General features: G+C 69.9%; 1 protein-coding gene across 5 annotated transcripts; it reads left to right on the top strand.

Moving 5' to 3' along the window:
• Positions 1-159: 159 nt before the first annotated feature.
• AKT1 (AKT serine/threonine kinase 1) lies at positions 160-19,910 on the top strand. Of its 5 annotated transcripts, none has more exons than XM_072762485.1 (15): positions 255-374; positions 2,204-2,327; positions 2,648-2,786; positions 11,018-11,146; positions 14,214-14,325; positions 14,467-14,614; positions 14,749-14,880; positions 14,960-15,025; positions 16,205-16,273; positions 16,382-16,507; positions 16,579-16,707; positions 16,788-17,002; positions 17,415-17,502; positions 18,933-19,035; positions 19,147-19,910. In XM_072762485.1, exons 3-15 carry the CDS (start codon positions 2,741-2,743, stop codon positions 19,224-19,226), a joined length of 1,443 nt encoding a protein of 480 aa, XP_072618586.1. In that variant the 5' UTR covers positions 255-374; positions 2,204-2,327; positions 2,648-2,740; the 3' UTR covers positions 19,227-19,910. The 5 variants fall into 5 exon arrangements, with proteins under 5 accessions (XP_072618589.1, XP_072618586.1, XP_072618587.1 ...); XM_072762486.1 differs by lacking the exon at positions 255-374 and adding an exon at positions 1,469-1,747; XM_072762488.1 differs by lacking the exon at positions 2,204-2,327 and having other exon boundaries at positions 160-374.
• Positions 19,911-21,531: the final 1,621 nt, after the last annotated feature.

Below are 21,531 nucleotides of genomic sequence, written 5' to 3'. Positions count from 1 at the left end.
CTGCCGCGCGCTCCCGCCGCCGCGCCCTCGCCCCGGCCGCGCCGGGGGCGCCCCGGGCGGCGGAGGCGGATGTGGGCGGGCGGCCGGGCGGGGCGGCGCGGGGCGGGGAGAGGGCGGGCCGGCGGCGGCGGCGGCGGCGGGACGAGCGCGGCGGGCGGGCGGGCGGCCCAGCGCACCAGCGCAGCAGCGCAGCCGGGGACGCGAGCCGGCGGCCGCCACGAGCACCGGGCCCGGCGGCGCGGAGCCCCGCCCGCCCAGCGCCCGCCCGCCGCGGCCTCCAGCCCGGCCCCGCCCGGCGGGCGCGCGGGGATGCGGAGCGGCGGGCGCCGGAGGCCGCGGCCCGGCTAGGCCCGCGCTCGGCCCGGAGGCGCCCGGTGAGTGCCCCCCCGCGCCCCGGCCCGACTTCCTCCCGCGGGCGCTTTGTTGGCGGCGGCGGCCCGGGCGCGGCGGGGGGCGGGGAGCGGAGCAGGAAGTGGCCGAGCGGCCTGGGCGGGGAGGGCCGGGCCGGGCCGGGGCGGCGGGGGTGCGCCCGCCTCCGTCCTGACCTTGGAGGCGGCGCGGGGCGCGGGGCGCGGGGCGCTCGCGGGGTGCGCGCGGCCGCGGCAAGTTTGCGGGGCCCCGCGGCCGAGCCCTCCGCTGCCCGGAGACAAAAAGTTGTGCGCGATGGCGAGGTGCCCGGCGGCCCACAAAGGCCGCGCCCCTGCGGGCCTGCAGCCTGCGCCGGAGCGGTGGCCTGGGGGTGCCGCCCACCGGCCCGGAGGCGGGGGCGCGGGCCGACCGGCTCCTGCGCGCTGTCCGGGGCTTGGGGGCCGGGGGTGCCCCGAGCCCCGCGCCCCGCGCCCCGGTGCGAGGGGAGGGCGGGGGCGCCGGGCGGGCCTGGGTCCCTGCCCTGCGCCAGCTGAGCCCGCGGTCCCACGGCGGCGTTTGGGGGCAGAGGCCGGGGCCCTGAGCAGGCAGCGCCCCGTGAGCCACCCCCTAGATAGTAAGGACGCGAACAGCCCTCGGGGTGGAGGCCCCTGGGTCCGGAAGCCGCGGGAAGCGGGGACCCCGTCGCTGCGGCCGCGCGCCCCGAGTGCGCCCAAGGCTGCCCCGAGGCTGCCCGCGCTGGCCCGCGCGTGCGTCTCTGCAGATGCCCCAGCCTCACCAGCCTGTGCCCGCACAGATATATTTTTACACGCGGGCCCCGACAGCTGTCCGACTCTGTCAGCCCCACGTAGGCCAGGGTGGGGGCGGGGGACCTCCAGAGGTCTCCAGGCCAGCCCTCTGCCTCCGGGCCACGCCCACGTGTGTCCCCAGAGGGGCCCGGCCTGCCGCGGGGGCTCGGAGCCCTGTCCTTGGAGGTCTTGCTCGGGCGCTGGGCCGCCACTGGCCTGCGGGGCACGTTGGGCACTTTCTCCCTGGGCAAAGTGTGTTCCCCGGCCTGGCGGTACACACAGCCAGCGGGGGCTTCTCGCTCTTCTGAATTTAGCCTAAGACCGCAGGTTCCGAGCAGCCGCCTCGGGGTCCCCACCCTGCCCCAGGAGGCCGGGAAGCTGCGCGGCCGGAGGGTGCCTAGACAGCTGTAGGAAGAGCCGTGCTGGGCTCGTTGCGGAGGTCCCCGGCGTCCTGGGCCCGAGGTCCCCAAGTGGAGAGGCTCCCGGGGTGCCCTCGGCAGTGCTCGCGTGGAGGGCTCGCAGAGGACTGCGCCTGGGAAGAGGACTGCGCCTGGGAAGAGTGCTCTCTCCCAGGACGCACAGAGTGGGTGAAGGTGTGAACTGGGTTCTGAGGGATGCCTAGGAGTTCATCCAGCAGGGAGCGACGGGGAGGGCCCCTCAGGTTCAATGGCCAAAGTGTCTGCTCCAGGGAAGGCTGCTGGTGGGCCAGGGCGGGTGCCAGGGCCTCTGCATTTGTCTAGAGCACCCCCCCATTTGTTGCCTCCTGAATGCTGTAATTATGGGTCTGTGACCAGCCTGGACTGGGTGCTTCTCAGAACCTCTCTTTGTCCCCGGGGCCGAGCCTGGCGAAACCAGAGATGCCTGGTCCGTGCTGGCCGGATGAATGAACCAGATTCAGACCAGCAGGGGTGCTGTGGTTTAGGAGGGGCTTGGGGTTTCTTGGGGGGAGGTATTTTATGTCACCCCGGAGGGCTCCGGGCTCTCATTTGCGCCAGCCGCCTGGTCTCCTGGCCCTACTTTGTTCTGTTTGAATTTCTCCTCTTTCCTAGTTTGGGGCGAGAAGGAGGAACCCCGGCCTGTGGGCAGGGAGCTCAGGGGCACTCACCAGGGCCCTGGAGAGGCCAAGCAGCATAGACCAGAGCAGTCAGAGGGGCTGCCTGGAGGAGGTGGCAGGTTAGGGAGGGCCTCTGGGGTGGGGAATGGTCTGTGGCCAGGCGGGGGGAAGTGGGAATGTAGGAGGGCCAGGAGACCCTGGGGACCTGGGGGTCAGAGAGGGGTGGCAGGGGGATTGCAGCCTCGGCCCCAGGGAGCAGGGCCAGTAACCTGGACTCTGTCGGGGGCCGTGGTGGGAGCCATGGGGGGTGGCTGTGGCTCAGAGCTGCGAGGGGGCGGGAGGACGCTGAAGGAGACCCTGGGTGCGCAGGGCCTCCCAGCCTCACCGTGGGGCTGGAGGGGTGGACACAACCTCACACGCTGCCCCTTGATTCTTCCAGAGGCTGGGTACGCCGGCTGGGCTCGGGGAGACCCTGCTGAGAGGGGCCAGTGAGGGGCGCTGGGGTGGCCCCGGCCCGCTGGAGCAGGGCGCCATGAACGACGTGGCCATCGTGAAGGAGGGTTGGCTGCACAAGAGAGGTCAGTGCCCGCGGGGCTTGGGGCTGGGGAGGGGGTCCCGGGGCCGGCTCCCCTCGGGAGGCCGGGCTGGCGTAGTGGCCGCCTGGCCGGGTCCCTAGGGCGGGAGAGCCACCGCCACCTCCCTGCCCGCTTTCCTGGAAGGCAGGGAGGACACTGGGGCGCGTCCAAGGCCTGGCTCGCTGGCGGCCCGGGGCACTGCCCGAGGGCTCCTGAGGCCAGGGCCGAGGTGCTGCGCCTGGCCTGCTGCCTGCCTCTGGCCTGGGCTGGGGGGGCTCCACACACCCCGGGGCCCGGCACGGGGCGTGCATGTGCTGGAGCAGTGAGCCGCCTGGCCCGCGCCCGCCCGGCCTGCCCTGTCCGCACCCACGGGGCCCCGGGCCCGCGGCCCTCTGTTGCTCCGGGATGGGTAGTGGCGGACGGACAGGCCTCCCGTCCAGGTGCCCCTGGCGAGTGACTGCCTCCTGGCCCAGAGCGGGAATTAGCTGCCCCCACCCCACTTCCTCTTCCTCCGGACCTGTTCCTGCCCAGGCTCTGGTGACCCCAGCTGGCTAGTCAGCCACTCCTCGAGCGCGTCCTGCAGCAGATGGCAGGAGGGTGCCCCGTCCCCACCGCAGGGTCCCACGGGCTGTGGGGAGGGGGATCCTCAGACATGGGAAGCAGCCAGGGGGCGTGGCAAAAGCAGGTGTCTGGGCTTTGGAGGGTGCACAGGGGCTCCCCAGTGGAGCAGGCCGGGGAGCTGGCCGGGGAGCCGCAGGAGCGGCGGGGGGAGGCGCAGAGGGGCAGGGAGGGGCTGGGGCTGCCGAGCGCTCGAGGCGCAGGGGCAGGGATGTGGTCAGCTGTGTTTCTAGAGCTTGTGTGGCCGCTGCACGGGGACTGCAGACAGAGGCCAGGACGCTCAGGGCCCTGCGGTCCGGGGGAGCCCTTCCGCCTAGCTTCCCCTAAGAACCCGGCCCCCCGCTTCCGTCCTCCTCGGCCCCCCAGGACCCCTGGCCAGCCCTCCCCCTCACCTGCCCCGGGCCCGGCAGCAGCACGCGTCCACAGTCCCCTTCGTGGGACCGGTGCCTCTTCATCCTTGACAAGCGTTTGCTGACCGACTGTTAGATGAAGGGCTGACCCAGGAGGTCCTGGGCTTCGGGGCTGCCCAGGGCCCCTGACCCAGGCACGGGGACGTCCCCTGCCAGCCGGGCTGGGGCAGGGGTGCCTTTCCGGTTGCTACTCAGGGCATGTGCCTTCTGAAGGGGCTGTGGGGTGTCGGGCCAGGGGGCATCCGGAGAGCTGAGTTTGAATCTGATTTGGTTGCTTTGTGACTGTCCCCTCCCCCCCAGAGCAAATCTGTTGAGCTTTCAGGGCCTTGGTCTCCCCATGTAAACGATAGGAATGGTGGCAGGGCACGGCCTGCTGACGTTTGTCACGCGGCTTGTGGGGGGCCTCCAGTCAGGGTGCAGCCAGCCTTAGCAGCCTCCAGGCCCCAGCCTCAGGCCAGGAGAGGGGATCCCAGCTCCCCGTGGGGAGGCGGGTGTCCAGCTGTGGGGAGTGACTTTGGGGCTGTTCCCACGGTGACCTGATGCCACGTGCCGGGGCCGGAGCCCTCGTGGTGGGTAGCGGGGAGGCCGGCCTGGGTGGGGACGCTGGGGCTTGAGCCCTGCACTGACCCGTTCCGGGGGCCAGGCAAGCCCTCCAGGCCTCAGTGTCCCCGTGTGTCCAGTGGGGAGCGGGTCCCCGGGAGAGTGAGCCCAAGCTGCTGAAGGCTCGGGTGGGTGGGCGGCAGGCTGGGCCGACGGGGACCCCAGAGCCGGGTGGGCTTCTGAGCAGAGGCGGCTGTCCTGACGCACGTTAGCCGAGTGATAAGCAGACACCCGAGCCCAGGCCTGGCTGCTGGAGGCTGGTGGGCTTGGCATTTTGCTCAAAAAATGTGCATTCTCAAAGCTCCCTTATGTGCATTCTCCTGATTTCTAAATGTTCACAATTAAAAACCCACGTGCGCTCCAGGGCGTAGGTCTAGGCAGCGGCCTGCGGCGTCCAGTTTTGCCTTACAACCACCGTGTGCGAAGGTCACGGCCTGCGTGTCTGCAGCTGCTCTGGGGCTCCCCTGCCCCCCGGGCCCCGTCTCGGAGCCCAGGACAGCGTGGGCACCGTCCGCCCAGCCGGCTTGTGGTTCTCCTGGGGGTCAGGCCAGCAGGACCCGGGGGACCAGGAGAGGGGAGGAAGGCAGTGAGGAGCTGGGCGGATGGAGGGGGGCTCTGGGCCTGGGCGGGGAGCCCCGGGCACCCATGCGCTGACCCTGGCCGGCCATCGGCCAGGAGGGACCCGCAGGGAGTGCGCTCGGCTGGCCTGCGGCCCCCAGTCTGGGAGCTGGGCTTGAGGGTGGCGGGGTGGGGGGGTGGGGGAGAGCTACGCTGGGGGTGTGGGCGCCGCTGCTCCCGGGACCTGTGTGGCCGGGGGTCAGCAGGCCTGGCCTTGGCCTGTCCCCGCCCTGCGGTGCCCCGAGCCCTTTCCAGGTCCGGGCGCCCTGGTGGGGCCTGGGCTCCCCGGGCCGTGTTTCTCCCACTGCCCCTCCCTCAGCTGTGGCTGGTCCTGTTTCCTGCCGGGGCCCTGGCATTACCTGTGTGCCCCACGTGGCTCTGAGGTGGGGGACAGTGGTGACGCCGTCCGTTACCCCGTCCCTGTCCTGCGGGCCTCGTGTGGGTGCGGGGGACCGTGGAGGGTGCAGCCTGGCTCCCCTCGGAGGGGGTGGCAGCTTTGCCGAGCCCACGCCAGCGCCAGCGGATGGGCCTGTTGAACACACTTGAGCATATCCCGCCCTGGGGTCAGCTGTTGTTTGTTGCGGGGGGGGGGGCTGGCCGCCCCCCGGGGTGAGGGGCTCAGCAGGACACCGAAGCAAGCAGGGATCCACTCCCCTGGCGCGGTGGCCTGGCTGGAGGGCAGGGCTGCCCCTCCTCGGCTTCTCTGGCGAGGTGGCTGTGGCTTCGGTCCCGGCAGCCCCCGGTCCGTGAGGCAGCTGGTGCCGTGCGGGGTGGGGTGTGGGGCCCGGGGCTGCCCCAGGGCAGCTCGGTGCAGGGGGGCCAGGCCTGGGGGCGGGAACCGGGCTCCAGGGCCTGCTGGCCCTGGCGTGTGGCCGTGGCCGTGGCCACCACCACTGGGGGCTGTTTCCTGTTTTGTGAACATGTTGGCTTCTCCGTGCAGAACAAACAACAGAAGAGGAAGCTGGGGTGGCTCGCTCGGGGGGTGAGGGGTCACCGCCCGCCGGCCCTGGGTGCCTGGGCCCGTGCTGTGGCGTGCTGTCTGAGCAGGGCTGCCCTGCGGGGGCGGGCTCCGTGCAGGGGGTGGGAGGGGGGTCACAAGCAGGGGCGGGGCAGGGGCCTGGGCGCTGGTGGGCCGTGCTCCCTGCAGCGGGCCCTGGGCAGCACCACGCACTGATGCAGGAGGGGCGCGAGGCCCGGGCTGGGGGGCGGGGGGGATGCGGGGGGGCGGCCCCGAGCGCCGCGCCCAGACCCCCACCTGCCGCCAGCTCTCGGGAGAGGCGAGCCGGGTTCCTAGAAGTGCTGAGGAGCCGTGCGGGTGGGGGGGCCTGGCTCGGCTGCCCCTGGCGTCCCTCCTGCCCAGGCACACCCGGCCGGGCTCGGGGCCAGCGCCCCCCTGAGGAGGGTGGGAGCCCATGGCGGGGGCTCTGCGCCTGCTCCCCACAGCGGCCTGGTGCCTGCCGCTCCTGTCGCTCGGCACGGGCGGCCCCAGCCCGGGGCTCCTGTGCTCGGCTGGCCCAGGTCCCTGGGGTCCCAGGCCGCGGTGGGGTGGGGGGGGCGGCGAGCCCCAGGCCAGCTCCGGGACCTGCACATTCCCTGCGGCTGGGCCCGCACTTGCTCCCGCCGTCAGGTGTCCCCAGCCTTCAGGAGTCGGCCTGCGTTTCGGGGCATTAGACTTGATGCCCTGTAGGGGAGGGGTTCCTCCGTGCTGCTTCTGCCAAGCCCGGGGGCTTGAGGTGGCGTCTCTAGACTCTGGATGTGGTTCCCAGATCCCCAGGGGGCCCCATGACCGCAGCCCCCGTCCCCAGGCCTGTGGCCCAAGAGGCTGGTGTACACGGGGGAAGCTGGTGGACCCACAGCCTGGCGGCTGCCCACTCCCCTCCCAGCCCCCAGGATGCTCGTTGAGGCGGAGGAGTGGCTGCGGCTGCCCCCGAACCCCCCACCCAACCCAGCCTCCCCGAGCCCCTCTGCGGTGGGGCCAGGTGCACGTCCATTGGAGCGGGCGGGTGAGGCGGGTGACCCAGTGGCTGGCTCGTTGGGGGACACTGGGAGGGGGCGGGGGCGCGCAGGGAGATGAGCAGGGGCCTAGCAGCTGGCCGCAGGGCAGTGGGGCTGTGGCCTCTCCGAGGGGGCGCCGAGTGAGCCGTGATGTGGGTGAGGGTCTCCGGGCTGCGGGGGTAGGACGCCAGCAGTGAGCCTGTGGTGTGGGCGGGGGCCCCCGGACCAGGGCGCAGGCCTGGGGACCACGCCTCGTGGGCATGTCCCCGGGGCTGGACTCAGGCGGCCCCTCCTCTGGCCAACGTGCCGATGTAGGTGGTGCCCACGGAGGAGGTGGGTGCGCGGGGAACACGGCGGCTGGAGGGGCGTCTCGGCTGGGGTGATGGGCGGGTGGCCGTGCCCGGGAGAGGGTCTGGACGATGTGGAGGTTGGTGGGGGGCACCGTCCTGGGCAGGAGGGAGCGCCCGGCGGCCCCCAGTGCCTTCCTGTGTTTCTGAGGCTGCCTGTGTCTACCGGGCCGTGACTCGGGGGCCTGCCTGCGTGGGGGCAGAGCCGAAGCCCTGTGAGCAGCTCAGCCTGGCCCGCAAGACCGGGTCTCTGCTCAGCATCGGTGACTGTGAGAGTCCTCAGTTTCCCCAGGGAGCCAGGGGCATAAGGAGCCCCCCCCGCCAGGCGGGCCCTCCGGGAGGGCAGCGTATACCCTCCTCCAGCGGCCGCTCGTGCCCTGCCGGGGGCCGACCCCACAAACGCTGCCCTCGGGACGGCTCAGGGTCACGGGGCGGGTTGGCGTGATTCGCCCCGCCAGGCCCGGGGCCGCGTGAGTGGGGCTGTGTCGGCTGCTGCACCGGCAGAGGCCTGGCAGGCCGGGCCCCCCGAGATGACCCGTGCCCGCCCCTTCCTGGAGGGCGGCGATGGATGGGCTGCCGTCAGCGGGGCCGTTTGCTCACTGTGCTGGAGAAGGTAAATGGGCGCCCGGCAGCTGTCGGCCCGCGATGGATGTGTTGGCGGCAGGGGACCGCACGGTCGCCGCTGTCAGCTGGCGCCCGCTCCCCGGGCCTGCTGGGGCTCGCTTTGCTGTGGAGAAACAGCTCGGCGCCGCCTGGCACCCCGCCAGCCGCCGCCTGCCACCGCCACCGCTGCTGCGGCAAAGTGTTTATCTAGCACTTTCCCCAAAAACTGGGGACTGGGAGGGAACGTTCGCGGGGCTCGGGGCGTGGCGGCTGAGTGGGCCGGGGCCCAGGGGTGACGGGCCGGGTCACGGTGTGGAGGACTCTCGGGCGTCAGGCCTGGACTGAGCGTGCGGCGCGACCCCCGACTGCCCCCCGCGTGGGTGCCAGCCCTCGGTGTGCTGCCGCCCGGGCTGCCCTGGCCATAGTGCGGCTCGGGACCCATGCCCGGGTGGCCCGGAGGGCGCAGGCCCGCAGCCCCTGCCCGTGCCGTCCCCAAGCCCTGTCAGTGTGACTTGGGCTGCGGGAGGCCAGGGCTGCCTACGAGGAAGCCCCTCCCTCTGGGGTCCCCAGCCTCTCCCTGGGGACGAGCTGGCTCCGAGATGAGCAGTGTCCGAAAGGCCCCTGTAGTGGAGGATGCGTGGGGCACGTGCCGGAGCTGTGGGGCCCTGAGGGGGGCAGGAGGACGTGGGGAGCCCTGGTCCGCGGGCCTGCGTGTGCCCCACTCCACGCCGCCAGGGCAGCTGGAGCCCTTACTGCGGGTGGACGGGCGTGGGGTGAAGCTGGGGCGCCGAGTCCTCTCTGCTGGCCGGGCAGGACGCGGCCTCCGAGGGCGGGTGTGGGGCTGCAGGGCCGAGTCGGGGCGGGGAGCCAGACGCCGCCCGCCCTGCCTGCCCGCGGGGGGCCAGGGGCAGACCGTCTGGGGGGGGCGCCTCGCCCGCGGCGGGGGTGCAGGGTGAGCTGTGCCGAGCGCCCCTGAGGCTGGTCCCGGGGCTGTGCTGGGACCCCGTGTGGGGTGGACGTGGTGGACATGGTGGACGCAGTGGACGGAGAGCCCTCGGGGGTCGTGGCCTGGCTGCGGGCAGGCGTCTCCCCGAGGCAGTGGCAGGGGCCCCCGTCGGGAGCAGCGCCCTGATGGCACTCGGGCGTCCGTGGTCCTCAGCTGCACAGTGAAGGCTGGAGTGTGTGTCCCCACCCTGACCCCACGGCCCCAGCCCCCGAGGACAGCGGTGGGCAGGCACAGGGTGGCTGCGTCCCCCACTCCCTCCGTCCTTGTCAGCCCAGCGCTGGGGGGAGGGCTCTGGGGTCCCCGACATGTGGCTGAATGTGTTCCCACGCAGCCCCAGCCCGGGGCGCATCTGGCACCGCCTCGGCCCCCTGCCCGGCAGAAGGGGGTCTGCGAGTCTCAGAGCCTTGGCTCCAGCCTCCCCGCGGTCCCTGCTCCTCCTCGGGGGGCTCAGCTGTGTGGGGCACGGCGGGGGGACAGCTGGGGGCCGACCGTGGCCGCCCTTGATGCCCTGGGTCTGGGGCTGGTGGAGGGCTCAGCCTCGTGCCTGCCTGCGTTGCTCCCGGCCCCCATCCCCCAGTTCTGGGTTCCAGAACCTTCCTGGCCCTGCAGTGGGGTGGGGTGAAGGCTGCTGGAGTGCTGCAGGTGCGCAGCCAAGTGGCCGGGTGAGTCCTGGGTACTGCAGCACCGGCACCCCTGTTCCAGGGATCCTGGACCCCGTGGGGAAACTGAGGCCCCGGCCGGCGTGTGGGTGCGGCTGAGCAGGCGCACATGTGCCGGCTGCACGCACGGGGCACGGTGCCGGGCGCGGTGGGGGCCGGCGGCAGTTGGTGAGTCAAGATGGATTTTCGGGGCGCCGCGCTCGTCACTCCCCCGCCCGTCGGCGTCCCGGGGAGCGGCAGCTGGCGGGAGGGGAGGCACTCCATCAGGGGCCGACAGCGCCAGACTGCGCGCAGGCGGGTGGGAGCGCGCCCGGCCCGCGCGGGTGGTGGGCTGCACACGGCCCGGAGCCTCCTCGCTCGCGCCCACCCGCGGCGCCGGCGGGGAAGGGGTGTGGGGGAGCCGGGCGGCGGCGGGTCCCGGGCCCCCGAGGCCCCCCCAGCCTTCCCAGCCGACCGGTCGCGGGCTTGGGGGCTCGGCGGATCCGGTGGAGGTACCGGGCGGGTCGCTGCCCTCCCTCGGGTCCCTCTGCGCCAGCCGTGTAGGGCTGGGGTGACCCCCGGCCCCACCCGGTGTCGTGGAGCCAGGGCTGGGTCTCAGAGGCCACTGGGTTGGTGGAGGCGCTGGGCAGTGAGGCGGGGAGCCCCCCACCCCCGGTGCCTGGCCCTGAGCAGGCCTGTGCTGGCGCCCCTGCCGCGGGGACCCGGCCTCCCCCCACCTGCTGCCCGGTGGCCCCTGCGATAAAGCAGTTGTCTAATTAGTAAGTTCTCGTCGCTGTGCAAACTCCTTGCTCGGCAAAATGGAAATGAAACATTTTTTTTCCGGGTGTCAGTATGAAAAATGACAGTCGCTCGAACATCGCTGAGGACATCTGCTCTGCTTCTTAAGTGTGAACGCCTGTTTATGGCTGATGTGGCGAAACTTGGGGAGCACTTCCCCGTGTACCTGGGTAGCCCATCCGTGGGCGTGGGGGTCAAGGGTGGCAGGTCGCAGCCCGGGGAGCGCACGGACACCTGGGCCTGGCTTCACTGTGATGCCCACGCTGTGCACGGTGGCGGGGAGGGTGGGAGGCAACTGTCCCAGTGCCCGGCCCGGGGGGGCAGGGGGCTGCTGCAGACGGCGCCCTGAGTCCCACTCGCTGTCCCCTCAATGCCACAGCCAGGCTCCATCCTGCAGGCCGGGGGCCGCCGCCTGGCCGGACCCAGGTGGGTGGGGGGAGCCCTTAGCCCTGCCACGCCGGCACCCCCGGCCGCCCTGCTGGCAGCGAGGGCAGCGTCCTCGGGTTAGCGTGTCCTGGGTGCGTGTGCCAGGAGCGGGGTTTCCGTGGGCAGACGGGGCAGGGTCCGGCGGCCGCGGCCCCTCACCGCGCCGTGTCCTCAGGGGAGTACATCAAAACCTGGCGGCCCCGGTACTTCCTCCTCAAGAACGACGGCACGTTCATCGGCTACAAGGAGCGGCCCCAGGATGTGGAGCAGCGAGAGTCCCCCCTCAACAACTTCTCCGTGGCACGTAAGTGCGTGCGGCCTCCCCAGGCCGCAGCTGGGCACCGCTGGGCGCGGGGGCCACCCTGGCTGGACAGGAGGGCAGGGCGGCAGGGCTGGCTTTGAGTCCCCGTGGGAACTAGCGTGTGGCTGGTTCTGGCTGCCGGGAGCTCCGAGACGGGCCACCCAGACCTGTCCCGGGGCCCGCTTGCTCTGGCGTCCGAGGGCCTGGCCGAGGGGCACAGCCTGGGGACAGCCAGCGGGCTGGACGCCACCTGGAGCTCACCGGGGTCTGTCCACAACGGCCCTGGGTGTGGAGGCAGGACGAGAGTGCGAGAGGGGCACTCGGCTTCCAGGAGCCTCTGTCCCCCCAGGAGGAGCCCCCAGAGGCCTGGGCCCTGTGGTGGTTTGTGGGGGGCAGTGCCACGCAAGGGGCCTGGGGCAGCCTGCAAAGCTGGAAAGCCTGGTGCTTTCTCTAAACTCTGCGTTCCGGTGGCCTTACTCTGTACCTGCAGGGGTGGGGACAGCTGGTGCGACCCCACCTGTGGGGCTCGGGTGACCTGGGCATGGAGCTGGGCCGCCCGGGGCTGACCCGGGACACGGCCCGGAGCGGTGGGGGGGACGGCTGAGTGATGGGCTCCTGAACTGACAGACCTTCTGGGTCCCTCTTGGGATGCCACCCGGGGTACGAGGTGCCCGCTGTGGGGGTCTGGCCTCCACCCTAGGCTCCTTTATACATCTCCACGCTCCGGGTCCCTCTGCCTTCCCTGTCATTCAGCCTGGGAGCCTGGGGTCCTGTAGCTCCCCCACGTCTGGCCCAGGTCTGGTCCAGAGTCTCGGGGAGGTGGCAGGGGTGATGGGGAGGGACTCACGGCTTCCGTGCGGGCGGCAGGGACATAGAGCTGGGCGGTCCTGGACCTTGGCTGTCCTGCCCACCCTCTCGGTGTAGCCGGTGCTGTGCTGTAGGGGCAAGGGGCATGGCCAGCGTACCCCCCCGAGGGCTTCTGTCCGGCGGGGAGCATAGCCCCTGCCCTGTAAGTCTCCCGCCTGGGGGTCTCCCAGGGGACCTTTACCATGACCTGGGTCCACTGAGTCCTGACCCCATCCGCGTCTTCAGGCTTCCTCGGAGCAGCCATAGAGTAGGGGCTCCAGGGTGACAGGAGACCAAGGAGGTAGGCACCCCTGTCCCTGCAGCCTGGTGGCTGGCTGGGCTCCACCCAGTGCCTCCTTGGCTGGGGTGGGTGGCACCTTGCTGGCAGGGCTGTGGGGACCCTGGGGAATGTTCCCTGTGGGCAGAGTGCAGGGGGGATGGGGGCGACTCTGCAGAGGCTCTCGGGAGGCAGGCGCCATTCAGAGGGGCTGGGGATGGGGCCCTGAAGCCGGGGAGGTGGCTGGGTGGGGGCCTCTGTGGCTAGGGGCTTCTCCTTGGGGATGGATTCCAGGGGTGGGGGCACAGGAAGCCAGGGTGGGACGGACACCAGGTGCCTAGGTCCTGGGAAAAGCTGGTGGTCTCTGATGAGCGAGTGGGAGGTAGGTGTGCGGGATGGAGAACACAGGCCACAAGGCTTTCTGTCCCCCATCCCCATGTTGACATAGGCCAGGCCCAGCCCCGGTAGACCACTCCTTACCTCTGCCGAGCCCGGCCAGGGCCCCCTGAGGTTGCTAGGGCCCTCACACACACTGGGCCAGCGTCACCCTAGAATTTCTCAGCGGTACCCCGGACTGGCTCACACCCCTCTTGGGGCCTCTGCATCCCCACAGCCCCTGTGCTGCTGGTGTGTATGCATTACTGGCGTGTGTGCGTGCTCCAGCTGTGTGCCTGCTCCAGGTGTGTGTGTGCTCCAGCTGTGTGCCTGCTCCAGGTGTGTGTGTGCTCCAGGTGCGTGCGTGCTCCAGCTGTGTGCCTGCTCTAGGTGTGTGCGTGCTCCAGGTGTGTGTGTGCTCCAGCTGTGTGCCTGCTCCAGGTGCGTGCGTGCTCCAGCTGTGTGCCTGCTCCAGGCGTGTGCATTCTCCTGGTGTGTTTGTGCTCTTGCTGTGTGTCTGGTCCTGGTGTGTGCCCGCTCCAGGTGTGTGCACTCCTGGTGTGTGCGTGCTCCAGCCATGAGCGTGCTCCTGGTGTGTGCGTTCCAACTGTGTGTGAGCTTCTAGTGTGCGTGTGTTCCAGGTGTGCCCGCGTTTCAGCTGTGTATGAGCTCCCAGTGTGCGTACATTCCAGCTGTACGTCTGCTCCGGGCGTGTGCAAGTTCCAGCTGTGTGAGCTCCCAGTGTGCACACATTTCAGCTGTGTGCTCCAGGCGTGTGCATGTTCCAGCTGTGTGCGAGCCCCCGGTGTGCACGCATCCCAGCTGTGTGCCTGCTCCAAGTGTGTGCCTGTTCCGGCCATGAGCATGCTTCTGAGCTCCTTAGTGTGCGTGTGTTTCAGCTGTCTATGAGCTCCCGGTGTGCACACATTCCAGGTGTGTGCATGCTCCAGGTGTGTGCGTGCTCTGGATATGTGTCTCCGTGTTCCTGCCATGCGCCTGGAATCCCCAGCCTCGGGTGGTGGTGGGGGAATGCCATCGTGTGGGGTGGGTACAGCCTGAGCAGCCTCCAGGGAGGGTCATGTTCTCCAGCTGCCTGCCCAGGACAGGTGACATCTCTGAAGGGTGAGTCCCCAGCGGCCTTTGCCCTGGGACTGGCCCTTCTTTGGGGGGGGGGGCTGGGAGTCATGGCTGGGGAAATGGCTGGGTTCCTGCTCGGGGGCCAGCTGCTTTTCCTCCTCTGTCCCGCCCCTGGGGCATCCCTCCTCCTGTCCCTCCGGCCAGTTGAGCTGCCTGGCATGCAGCATGGGCTCAGAGACCAAAGGACCCGGGGAGAGGATGGCATGGGGCCGAGGTGACCGGGCCTCAGCCAGCCCTGCGGGGGCACCTCACTGCCTGCAAGCACAGTGTCAGGGCTGGAATAGGGGTCCCACCCCTGGTTTTACAAGCAGGGGAGCCAAGGCGTGGAGTGGGAATGGGATAGGGCTTTGCATGACCTGGTGGTGGGGTCCCGGGGGCGGGGGCAGGTGGGCCCTGTGGGGGGGGTGCAGACTCACCTGCCAGCCCTGCCCCCAGAATGTCAGCTGATGAAGACTGAGCGGCCCAGGCCCAACACCTTCATCATCCGTTGCCTGCAGTGGACCACGGTCATTGAGCGCACCTTCCACGTGGAGACACCCGAGGAGCGGTATGAGATGGATGCACGGGGCGGCTGGGTGCCCGGGCCTCTGCTCCCTGGTGGGGAGGGCACACGCCCTGTGGGGAGCCAGGCCTCGCTGTCCCCCGTGTCCAGGCCGGGGTCACGGGGCCTTACGTGCCGGCCCTGCAGGGAGGAGTGGACGACTGCCATCCAGACAGTGGCCGACGGGCTCAAGAGGCAGGAGGAAGAGATGATGGACTTCCGGTCGGGCTCGCCCAGTGACAACTCGGGGGCTGAGGAGATGGAGGTGTCCCTGGCCAAGCCCAAGCACCGTGTGGTGAGGCGCTTCCCCAGCTCGGAGGGGCCTGGCCGCCCCATTGTGGCCACCGGGAGCCCTGTGGGAGGAGTAGGGCTGGGATGCGGGATTGTGGGGGGGCCCGGGCCCCCCTGACCCCAGGCGCTGCCCCACAGACCATGAACGAGTTTGAGTACCTGAAGCTGCTGGGGAAGGGCACGTTTGGGAAGGTGATCCTGGTCAAGGAGAAGGCCACGGGCCGCTACTACGCCATGAAGATCCTGAAGAAGGAGGTCATTGTGGCCAAGGTGGGGCACGGGGCCGGGGCCTGGCCGGGGTGTGGGGGCGGGCAGGGGCAGGCGGGGCTCACCGGGCTCTGTCTTCCAGGACGAGGTTGCCCACACGCTCACGGAGAACCGTGTTCTCCAGAACTCTCGGCACCCCTTCCTGACGGTGAGTCCTGGAGGCGCCGGGCTGCCTGCAGGGGTGAGGCTCTGGGCCGGGGGCTCCCTGCCACCAGCCTGTCCGCGGAAGCCCCGCGTGCCTGGCCGAGGGTGGGCACACCTGCGAGGATGCCGGGAGGCGGGGGTGGTTTGTGCCCCCGTGCACGGAATGGGGTCTTCCTCCCCCCGCTCTGCCCGAGGCCCTGGGAGGCCCCCAAGCCCCCGTGCCTGCCCTGCACGCCCCCTTCCGGCTGCTCCCCCCTTGAGGCTGGAGCCAGGAGGGTCTCATCCTGGGGGGCCCTCGGCCCAGGAGGAGCGTCCGGAAAGCTGTTAGCCTTAGCGCCGTCCAGGGCTCGGCCGGCTCCTGGAAGGTGTGGATGGGCCCGCGCTCACCTGCAGGGTCTGGCCGGGCGCTGCCCCCACCCGGGCGGGCTCTCCCTGGGACCCCCCTCCCAGGCCGCGTCACCTACTCAGGGTGTCCTCAGCCCAGGGGACCGCCTGATCCAAAGCAGGAGCAGAGTAGGGAAGGGGCTGTACTTCTCTGAAGTTTCTGTTCCTTAAAACATTTTCTTAGGAGAAGTGACGGACATTTTTAGAAGAAGGTCTCATTTTTTTGCCCGGACTCGTTCTTTATGCTGGCTTTGCCTCAGATTTGTGTCACCTTGCTCCTGCTGCTCGTGTCCAGGCTGTGTCCTTCCCTCCCCCTCAGCGCACCCCCACGACCACAGCACCCTGCCGCGCTCGACAGGGCCTCCGGGGTCCGTGCACGCTGCCCCCCCCCCCGCCCTGGCGGTGGCACCCCCTCCTGCAGGTTCTCCAAGGGGACAGGGCTCACGGGGCACAGCTTATCCCCGCTGCCCGAGCCTGTGGCCGGTAGAGACCAGCCTGTCCTGTGTTTTCCGTGGATGGGGCTCCTCCCCGGCAGCTGGGCTAGACCCGGGGTCAGTCACTTGTGGGGACGACTCGGTCCCCGTACGGCCAGGCGGCCGGGAAGCTCTGCCCCAGGCGTGTCCTCCCCTTGCCGACCGTACCCCGTCCCGGGCTGGGCCCCGAGCCCGGGGGCAGCCTCCACGCGGTCCCCAGGATCGCCAGCTTCCGGGACCCTACCTGCTGAGATTCAAGACCGGCCCGTGGGCGTGGGGCGTCCTGCGGGGCCCGGGGGCCGCGTACCAGCTCTGCTTCCTCGCAGGCCCTGAAGTACTCCTTCCAGACCCACGACCGCCTCTGCTTCGTCATGGAGTACGCCAACGGCGGCGAGGTAGGGTGGCCGCGGCGGGCGTGGCGCTGGCCCCGAGCCCTGGGGTCCCCGCCCGGGAGGCAGGGTCTCGGCCCGCAGCCCGCACACCCTCACGCCCTCGTCCCGCAGCTCTTCTTCCACCTGTCCCGGGAGCGGGTGTTCCCCGAGGACCGGGCGCGCTTCTACGGCGCCGAGATCGTGTCGGCCCTGGACTACCTGCACTCGGAGAAGAACGTGGTCTACCGCGACCTCAAGGTGGGCGGGCGGGAGCGGCCTGGGGGGTGCGCCGCAGGGGGTGGGGCTGGCACTGACCCGCCCCCCCACAGCTGGAGAACCTCATGCTGGACAAGGACGGGCACATCAAGATCACGGACTTCGGGCTGTGCAAGGAAGGCATCAAGGACGGAGCCACCATGAAGACCTTCTGCGGGACGCCCGAGTACCTGGCCCCCGAGGTGCGCACCTGCTGCGTCCCCAGGGGGCCTGGGCCCCGTGTCCCCCAGGCGGCCTGTGACCCGCGCCCCTGCGTCCCCAGGTGCTGGAGGACAACGACTACGGCCGGGCGGTGGACTGGTGGGGGCTGGGCGTGGTCATGTACGAGATGCTGTGCGGCCGCCTGCCCTTCTACAACCAGGACCACGAGAAGCTCTTCGAGCTCATCCTCATGGAGGAGCTGCGCTTCCCGCGCACGCTCAGCCCCGAGGCCAAGTCCCTGCTCTCAGGGCTGCTCAAAAAGGACCCCAAGCAGAGGTGAGCCCGCGGCCCTGAGCCAGCAGGAGGCTGGTGGGCCACCCCACCCCCGTGCCCGTGCCCCCCAGGGCCAGCGGGCCAGCCTCCGGGCCACGCTGGTGGCTGATGTGTGACGTCCTCGGCCAGGGCCGGTGGGGACCTCGCAGCCTCTCACACCTGCTCAGGAAGACCCTGCCCTGCCTCCCCGGTGTCCTCCTCGTGCAGGAGCCTGGCCCATGGCCTGGTGTTGTCCACAGCCCCCAGGGAGGCAATGCCATCCCTCGCCCCCGACCATCACCCTCAAACCGGCTCCCCTCTCCCGTGCCCCCTGCACCGTCCTCCCTGCTGCCCCGAGACCCCAGCAGGAGGAGGGCCCGGTGAGGGGCCCGAGCCCTGAGCCAGGCATGGCAGCACCTGACGTGTCCCTCCGCAGGCTCGGAGGGGGCTCAGAGGACGCCAAGGAGATCATGCAGCACCGCTTCTTCGCTAGCATCGTGTGGCAGGACGTGTACGAGAAGAAGGTGCGTGCGGTGGCCTGGCGCATCTCCCCGCTTCTCCCCCCTTCTTCAGGCTTACAGGGTCTGCACGGTGGGATTTCCTCCCAAGCCCTGCACAGGGTCCTCCCGCAGGGCCTCCCTCGGTCCAACCCCCAGAGGGAGTGTGGGGGCGTGGACTCCCCGAACCCGGCGCCCTGTCAGCTTTGGGCCTCAGGATTCCCCGTCCCTGAGGCTGCCTGTGCACAGTCCGTCCTGCCGCTCTGAGCATGCGGGATCAGGGCACACCACCCGCTTGCCTAGCGCATGCAGGAGGCCTCCCAGGAGCGAGGCAGCTGCTGCTTGCCCCCATCCCTCTGTCCTTCGCCTTCTGAGGGACTTGGGGGGCGCAGTGGCCCAGCAGGTCAGGAAGCCTGTACCAGGGCATGCTGCACACCTGTCACCAAATAGACTCCCACCTGGTTTCCATCCTCCCCTCCCCTCTCCTCCGCCCCATCTGCGAGACGGGGCGCCCCCACCCTGTTCAGCTCCCAGCCACTTCCCTGCCCTGAGGTCTGCCACCACCGGGCCCTGCCCTCCGACAGCCCAGCTGCTGCCCAACCTTGACCCCTGCTAGCTCACGAGGGACAGCCTGGAGTACTGCAGGGCAGTGCTTGCTTGGGGGACCCTCCCACGGGCACGTCCCCTACAGTTCCCCTCGCAACCTCTGCAGCCTGACTCAGCCAGCTGCGCTGTTGTCCTGGAGCCACCAATGAGGCCAGCCTGGCCACGCACTCAGGACTGTCCCTTCCCCGTTGTGCCAGGCGAGGCCCTGGAGGGCTCCTGCAGAGGAAGGCCTGGCCTCCTCTCCTGGTGGGAGGTTGGGCAGGGAGGGCCCTGGGAGCCCTGTGTGGACCTGGGGCATGTCACATGCACCTCATACCCCAGCACTGGCTGCTTCTTGGGTCACCCCCAGCCACTGCACGGGAATACTACTCACTGGCCCTGGTGAGGGGTCAGGGGGCCGTGGGGATGGGCCTGGCCCTCTATCATGAATGATCAGAGTGGAAGCCCCTGGCAGCTGGGCCAGTGGCTCTCTGGTCAGGAAGGGGTGTGCACGGTACCTGAGGGTGGGGCTGGGAGCCCATCCTGGCCTGTGGAGTCCCTCTTCATCTCCTTCCTACCTCGTCAGAGAACCAGAAAGTCATGAAAGCTAGAAAAGAGAATGGACTTGTGGCCTTCTGCGCGGGGGCTTGGGCCTGCAGAGCCAGCCAGCTGCGGGGCCAGCTGCGGGGCACCCGGGAGCCCGGCCCGGGGGGCCCCTACTGGGGGGGCCGCGTGTGCAGGGCCTAGGCCGCCCCCTCTGTGCATCTCCCTGCCAGAGCCCCGTTCCCGGGGGTTCCTGGAGGGGGAGAGCTCAGGCCCCGGGGCAGGGCAGAGTTCAGCCCCTGACCTGCCGCCCCTAACCCCCCCCACAGCTCAGTCCGCCCTTCAAGCCTCAGGTCACGTCGGAGACGGACACCAGGTATTTTGATGAGGAGTTCACGGCCCAGATGATCACCATCACGCCGCCCGACCAAGGTGAGCAGGGAAGCCCGCCCAGCTGCCCCGGGAGGGCCTTGGGGCCGCCTCCGCCCGCTGCCCGGCAGCGCCCCCGGGGTCTGAGCGCGCCTCCCGCCCGCCCGGCTGCAGGTGACAACATGGAGGGCGAGGACAGCGAGCGGAGGCCCCACTTCCCGCAGTTCTCCTACTCGGCCAGCGGCACGGCGTGACCAAGGCCGCTGGCCGCGCCGCGCTGCCCCCGCGCCGGCGAGGAAGCCCGGCGGGACCGTTGGGATGTCGTGTGTAGTCCCGGATGCGCTGGGAGGAGCCGCGCCCCCGGGGATGGGGAGACCGGCGGCCCCAGGAAGGGTCCTGCGCGCTTCTCTAATTTATTTCATCCGGGTCTCCAGACACGGCCTTGGCCTTCAGAACGATTAGCCTCACGTAGGAAAAGGCTGAGGACTCGCGCAGCCACGCGCCTGCGGCCCCCGTCCCTCCCGCCGGCTGTCCTGGCCCAGCCTGGCCGTGGCACGCTGGCCTGGTCCCCTCCCGGGGCAGGCCAGGCCGGGCTCGCCCGAGAGGCAGAGGAACGACGTTGCAATCCGTTGCTGTGTATTATGCTATTCACGTGCATCGTGGGGTTTTGTTAATCTTAGTGACAAGAAAGCCCCCCTCCCCCCCTTTTGTCCCTTTGGGGCCATCCCACTTCGGTGGCGTCCCAGGTATCACGTGTCCTCCGGAGCAGCTTCACTGGCCCGCCGTGCGCCCAGTGCCCTTCGGAGGGGCCTTCGGAGCACCCTCCGCGCCTCGCGGCCCGACGTTGTGCTGCACGGGGCGCTTTTTACATTCAACTTTACTATTTTTACTATTATGAGACTTTCCCTCCGAATTCTTCAATAAACACTGCTTTTCAACTTTGTGGCTGGTTTTGGTGGGTGGCGGGTAAAGAGTGAGGCGGCCGGTGCGTCGGGGGGCGCCCCCAGATCAGCCTACCCCGCTGAGGGAAGACGGCCCTCCGTGGCAGGGCTCACGCAGCGGGGACATGCCCCGGCAGTCCACACGCCCAGCCGTGTCACCCCCGTACAGTCCAGGAGGCCTGGGGGAGGCCACGCAGCAGGTCTGGGACTGCCGGGTAGAGGGGTGCAGGTGGCCCAGATGGGGCCCAGGAACCCAGTGGGACGCGCTGCAGGCGCCACCTGGTGGATGCCCGGCGGTCGCTTGCTCGGAGCAGAGCCAACTGTCCAAGTGCCTGCGAGCCTTGGCTTCCTCACCTGGGGACTCCCCCTGCAGGTGTGGCCGGGACGCCCGGACGTCTATAGGTCCTGGTGCATAGGCCTGGAGGTGGAGTGAGGGCCCCTCCCTCTCTGGACTCCAAGGTGATCCCAGGTGGGGTGGCTGCCCCTCCTGCTGGGGGCACATCTGGCGTAGCCCCCCGACACGGGGGCACACAGCTTTTTTAGAACCACAAACACACACAAACGTTACATAGTACAGGGAGCTTCAGAGGTAAGAGGAACGGGCATCCCGTCGGACCCCGCGCTCCGTCGCCGCGGTGTGAAGTGGTGCGGCTGCTGGGAGCAGGCTACGGCAGTTCCTCAAGACATTAGACACAAGAGATCGTTGCATTTTAGGTTAACACTTAGGTGTTAACACACTTAACACCGTGAAGAGGAAAGGCAAAAGTGCATCATAGGAAATAAGAGGAAATCCAGTGAGATGCTTCCATGGGCCTCAAGCTTGGAGCAAACAGTGACTGCAAGTGGCAGGTGTGGGGGGAGGAGGGAGGTGCCTGGAGCCGCTGCCAGGCGGCTCACCTCTTCCCACAGGTGATGCGGGGCGCCGTCGGTCCCAGGACAGGTGTCAAGGCCGAGGGCATGGACATGGCACCCCATAGGGGGTGCTGAGGAACGAGTGAACGCCCTGAACTTGTGGGTGGGAGCAGTAGGGGGTGCAAGGAGATGGGCACCTCAGGGAACTCCCGGGGGCCCAGCTTGTCCCAGCAGGCAAGGCCTGTGCAGGCGGCAGGCGGGTGGGGGCCTCAGGTGGGGGCAGTGAGGCCGCACCACCTCTCCTGGCCCACCCCCACCTGCCTTGCCGGCCCAGGGCAGCCTCAGGAGGGACGTGGGTGGGGGGTGGGAAGCGGTGCTCAGCCCCTGGGCTAGCTGGGGGCTGCGGGCGACGTGGGGTGCGCTGCCGCGGGCATGCCCCGCAGAGCTGGGGGCGTCGGGCTGGGCCTGCTCTCCGGGGGCGGCGGGCCCGGGGATGCGTGCGCATGGACGGAGTCGATCAGCCCTCAGGTTTGTCTGCCTACGTCATCCTTGACCAAGGCGCTGGGTCTGCTGCTCGCACTGCAGGCGGCTGAGGTGGGACGGAGCCGAAGAACCCTCTTGCTCTTCTGGGTCCCATTTGTTCTCACTCCTTTCATCTTTCCTGCCTGACTTTGGATTAAAGGACTTTTTCCAAACATCCGTCTTATCTCCTTTATTGGCTTGCTTACCAGTTTTCCCACGGACGTTCCGTGTCCATGGAAGGACC

Source organism: Vulpes vulpes, chromosome 6 (genome assembly GCF_048418805.1).
Source record: "Vulpes vulpes isolate BD-2025 chromosome 6, VulVul3, whole genome shotgun sequence".
NCBI classification, from domain to species: domain Eukaryota; kingdom Metazoa; phylum Chordata; class Mammalia; order Carnivora; family Canidae; genus Vulpes; species Vulpes vulpes.
This window is presented reverse-complemented; position numbering and strand designations above follow the sequence as displayed.

Bases quoted from the DNA above. Each gene is read 5' to 3' on its own strand.
- AKT1 (XM_072762488.1), top strand. From the start codon at position 2,741: ATGAACGACGTGGCCATCGTGAAGGAGGGTTGGCTGCACAAGAGAG. The intron at 11,147-14,213 runs GTAAGTGCGTGC...CCCTGCCCCCAG, and splicing joins CAACAACTTCTCCGTGGCAC to AATGTCAGCTGATGAAGACT. The intron at 16,508-16,578 runs GTGGGCGGGCGG...GCCCCCCCACAG, and splicing joins TGGTCTACCGCGACCTCAAG to CTGGAGAACCTCATGCTGGA.